The 4971-nt window shown below is 30.6% G+C and overlaps 1 protein-coding gene across 1 annotated transcript in view; it reads left to right on the top strand.

Annotated features, from left to right (window-relative positions):
* LOC110028003 (peroxisomal (S)-2-hydroxy-acid oxidase-like) overlaps positions 1–4127 on the top strand; it is a 23717-nt gene extending 19590 nt beyond the window's left edge. Inside the window, exons 7-12 of the mRNA XM_020729691.1 lie at positions 993–1059; positions 1135–1197; positions 1771–1840; positions 1946–2046; positions 2719–2823; positions 3842–4127. Of these exons, the coding sequence (XP_020585350.1) occupies positions 993–1059; positions 1135–1197; positions 1771–1840; positions 1946–2046; positions 2719–2823; positions 3842–4027 (592 nt within the window). The 3' untranslated portion in view covers positions 4028–4127. The remainder of the gene's footprint in view (positions 1–992; positions 1060–1134; positions 1198–1770; positions 1841–1945; positions 2047–2718; positions 2824–3841) is intronic.
* Positions 4128–4971: the final 844 nt, after the last annotated feature.

Genomic DNA, 4971 nt, shown 5'->3' with positions numbered 1-4971 from the left:
ATTGTGAGATACATTATGTGTGGTTGGAGGCTCGTATAATAGCCTCTGTTGTATGTGTATATATATATATATATAAAACTAGCTATATATATGATTCTATATATTCTCTAATTTAGTCTACTTGCCATCTGCTTTTCTAATTATTGTATTTTTTTGAATTAATATAAATAATTTATTTTCTCTTTTCTAAATTTAGTTTAATTTTTGTTTGAGAGCTTTATTTAAAAGTGAGACTCTCTAATTTATAAGTATAATTTTATTTTTATTAGGAAGAGAAATGATTTATTAATTTTATCTGCATAAAATAATAATATATAAGAGAATAACAAAAAACGAATATTTTTTTGGAGTTGTATAAAATGTAATCCCCAGGATAATAATAATAATAATAATAAGAATAAGAAATAATAATAATAATAATTACTCTCCCTTGCAGTATCTTAGATCATATGTGAGGTTAATCGAATAATTTTGAACCAAATAGAAATGCTAATTTTCTTTTGTCCAAATTTCGTGTATTTAATTTACTTGATGAAACACATAAATCCAATTTATTGCTTGTGGATGAGACAAACATAGAAAAAAAAACAAAGTAAATCCATTGCATGCTGATCTCATATTTATGAGTCCCATGGGTATTTTTGATTTGGAAGAATTGGAAAGAATGCAAATTCATTTTTTTTCTTTATCCTAGTGAAAAATAATAAGAAAACTTTATTTGATTATTACTCAACTCATATATCCCCTAAATGAAAATTAAATATCTCATCAGCTACACAAAAAGGAAAAACATTCGTGCACTCAATTTCTCCCAAACTAAACAATTAGTTGAAAACTAATTTCAATTCAATTCCTTTCCATTTCTATTCCCATCAGTTTTTCATTTCCTCTCTCAAAAGTCCTTCAAATCAAACATGGTCTATGAGTTCAAGGTTTTTAATCATAACTTTTGTTTCCTCTCACAATCTCAATGTTTTCACGTTGTTATATAGGTTTGTTTTGCCTCCATCTCTGATCTTCAAGAACTTTGAGGGCTTAGACCTTGGCACAATGGAGAAAGTGAGACTTTTTATATATACAAATTGATGGCTCAGCTTGTATCATTTTTTTTAATTCTCTTGCCATTTTTATCAGACTAATGATTCTGGGATTGCTTCTTATTTTGCAAATCAAATTGATCGATCTTTGAGCTGGAAGGTATTGTAGATAGATTTGAATTATTTTCTTGCACAAATAAAATATTGTTTCTACTTATTTGTTGCAACTAAATTGAACTGGTAAAATGTGTCATAAATAGCCTTGTGCCTTTGGAAATGGTAGTTTAATGTTGTTCCTTTCAATTTAACTCAAATTTGCAGAAGTAATTGAAAAAAATGAAGATTTATATGCTATCAACTCAAATCTTATATATTTACATTTCTAACACCTAAACTTCACTTTTTACCTATACCACTCCTTACCTATGCATGAAAAGGTGTATTTCACTTTTTTTATGTTAAAATATTGGTATTTTGATGTGATATGAATGATTTGGATAGTATAAATGTAAAAAGTAGAGTTTATTTGTTAGATATTTAATTATGTGCACCCCCTCCGTCCACCCTCCAATCCCCCATAATATGGAGTAAGGAACTGAGCACAAACAAAATAAACACATTTATTGATTTTATCTGAAGACTCTAGCAATTGATTTCCCTAGATTAACTTAATTTTACTCTTGATTGTTTTTGTTTCATCGAGAATTTCTTCATGGGTTTACAATAATATCAGGATATCAAGTGGTTGCAGACAATCACTTCCCTACCAATTCTTGTTAAAGGAGTTCTAACTCCTGAAGATGGTAAGAATCTCTCCATTTTCTAGCGAGTTAGTATAAAAACTTTATAAACTATATGCAACATTCATTCACGTAATTACATTTTCTCGAAACTCCTACTTTATGCAGCAAGGCTTGCCATCCAAAATGGAGCAGCTGGCATCATCGTGTCGAACCATGGTGCTCGCCAGCTTGATTATGTTCCAGCAACTGTCACTGTCCTCGAAGAAGTAAACTTCTAATTATTTTCCAACTTGTAAAGCAACATTATACATAGGCCTCTCAATTTGTTGTCACAGTACTTTCATGTACCCTAAGGAAATGTCTGGTAATGGATTTAAGCGGAATTTAACATAAAATCTGCCAGGCAGGAAAAAATGATAAATTTTAAATCCGGGATTTAGTGAATCAAGTTTCTTCTCAATTCCTCTCAGTTTTTTCTTGATACCAGACTTACTAAATCTTGGTGTTAGCAGGATTTTGTAAACCCAGATTTACAGGATTTATTAAAGTTGTTACCTGACAGCCTTAAGATTCTCTTTATGTAATGTTAGGGCATCTTGTTTAAAGAAAAAAAATCAACTAGGTCTTCTAGCAACATGGTTATTGGCTAAGATCTATTTTTTTTTATTGCAAAAGCATTAAGAACATGTGAAGTTAAAAAAAAACATAATTAGATCACATCAGTTTACTCAGAGAATCAGTGATAAGATTGCTTTCTTCAATATCTCTTCAGAACTTACATAGATGTTCATAAATATCTGATTAAAATGAGGTTTTTCCTTCTCTAGTTTGACAAGTGATACACTGGCACCAATATTGTTAACAAATATTAAAAAAATCAAAGAGATTTATGGATACAATTACCTCACCATGAACCATCTCTCTCCTATAAAATTCAGGTTGTTAAGACTGCAGAAGGCCGAGTTCCTGTGTTTTTGGACAGCGGAATTCGCCGTGGAACTGATGTCTTCAAAGCATTAGCTCTTGGAGCCTCTGGTGTTTTTGTAAGTGGCTATTACTCGAACTAGAAGCGATAAAATTTTCTCCTCCAAGGAGGAGAATCATCATTCTTTTTGTTTAGATTTTGGTATAATTAAGTTCAAATATTTGATCGAAATCATCTATCCTTTTATACAAAATATTAAATCCGGTGGGATTTGTGATTCGATAACTTCTGAAATCATTTTATCATTAAATTAAAATTTTTCTCTCGGACGATTTTGATTGCAGAAGAAGATAAATGTGATTTTTCATACATGCAGTTTTTCATTAAGTATATAGCTTATTGATGATATTTATAGTGTATTTAATGATTTGATTGATGAAATATATAATTGAAGTTAAATTTATAAGAGTGTTTTTATATGCCATCCATTCAACTATTTTGTTCATATGTAAAGTAGTAGACACAAAAATAAACTAGTACTTAATTCTCCTCTTTGAAGAAGAAAAAAATGTTCTAAATTTAGAATCACATGCGAAGATTATCCTTGAGAGTAGGGGTGGAATTGAATCGAGCCGGTTCAGGCTCAGTTCGATAAATGACTCGTGAGTTGAGCTCAATAGGCTAATAAGTCAAGTTGTTTAACTCACAAGCTGGCTTTTTTTATAAAAATATTAATATAAAACTCTTTTAAAATAAAATAAAAGTCAAGATTTTTGTATAAACTATTAAAAATGTTTATAAATTATATTTTATTTTCTCATGTCAAGTGATTTCTTATTATTTCTCCCTAATTGCTCATTCTTTTTGTCATTTTATCATAATAGTTGATTAAATCAAAATAACTTTCTCAATTTAATATTAATGAGATAGTTTGTTAGCCGACTTAGACCTGTAAATTTAAGCTCATGCTCGAGCTCAAATTTGATTAATTAATCAAGCTAAGCTCAAGTCATGGGTGGCTCAAACACACCTTAAATCATTTACACACCTACCTGATAGTCTTTTGTTTCATAGCAAGATATTCAATTTTATATCAATTTTAGCTAATACCGATACAAATCAATGCATGGGCTCAGGTTGGAAGGCCTGTGGTGTTCTCATTGGCAGTGGATGGAGAAGCTGGAGTAAGAAGGATGCTGCAGATGCTTAGAGATGAGTTTGAGCTATCCATGGCTTTAAGTGGCTGCACATCTCTCAAGGAGATTACTCGCAATCTTATCATCACACGATCCGACATGGATCACGCGGTTTCCAGGTTGTAAAATTTAAAATTTACTGCATTTTATTGTGCTTCCATGTGAAATAATTGACTTTTGTTAAAAATATCATTGTGACAGTTACTAGTGATTCAATAATTTAAATAAATTTTATAATGAAATAAAAATTTGATTTCATTGTAGTACCTTAAATTAATCCTAACAGGTGTATAACTATATAAAAATATTTATTTATTTAATGAAATAGCTAAATATTTTCATATCCCTCTTGTGGGAAGTCTTCTATACAAACTTGTTATGGAAATTACATTTTTGCCTTTCTTTATACGAGTTTTTTCTTATAATAGTTAAACCAAATACTCTAGAATTAGTTTTATTCTTGTAGTGTGATCATATTCACAGTGATAGAAGGGGAATATTGGTTTAGTGCTTAAATGGAAAACTTGTATAGATATACATAAGCTAAGGCCAGCTCCAAAGAGAAATAATATTATTTACATGTAAAACTCGAGAAAAGGAAAATCGCGTTTGTCTAGCTTTGATGATTTGTTAACGTGAATTAAGGATATTAAGAATGTCTTGTAAGTGGAGAAGGCATTAATACAATATTTATAGATATGAATTGTGGAAAATATCCCTTTTACCGGTAATAGGAGGATGGGTTGTCTGAATTGTTATGTGGCATTATTAGGTAGTCAGCTTGGTCTTTTTATTAATAGCAGGGGATGCCGAGTGACCTTCAAGATGTGTGTTTGACATCAATGGCTCATTATTTGATTTTAAGAATCAGGCGACGATTAATGAGTAATGTCGGTTTTTGAGTGATAATCGATATTTTGACTGATATTTTTCTTTTAGGAGGGAGATATGATGATAGGGAAGATGGATGTAGGTGGTTTATGAGTGTCATGCATTGGTCTTTAGCAGGCACCTTCTAACGTTTGATAACGTAATGTTTGAGTGCGTTTAATGGCCTGCCTTCATTGTTA

This window comes from Phalaenopsis equestris, unplaced genomic scaffold (assembly GCF_001263595.1).
Source record: "Phalaenopsis equestris unplaced genomic scaffold, ASM126359v1 Scaffold000479, whole genome shotgun sequence".
Taxonomy (NCBI): Eukaryota; Viridiplantae; Streptophyta; class Magnoliopsida; order Asparagales; family Orchidaceae; genus Phalaenopsis; species Phalaenopsis equestris.
Note: the sequence above shows the minus strand (reverse complement) of the source record. Positions and strands in the feature narration are given on the sequence as shown.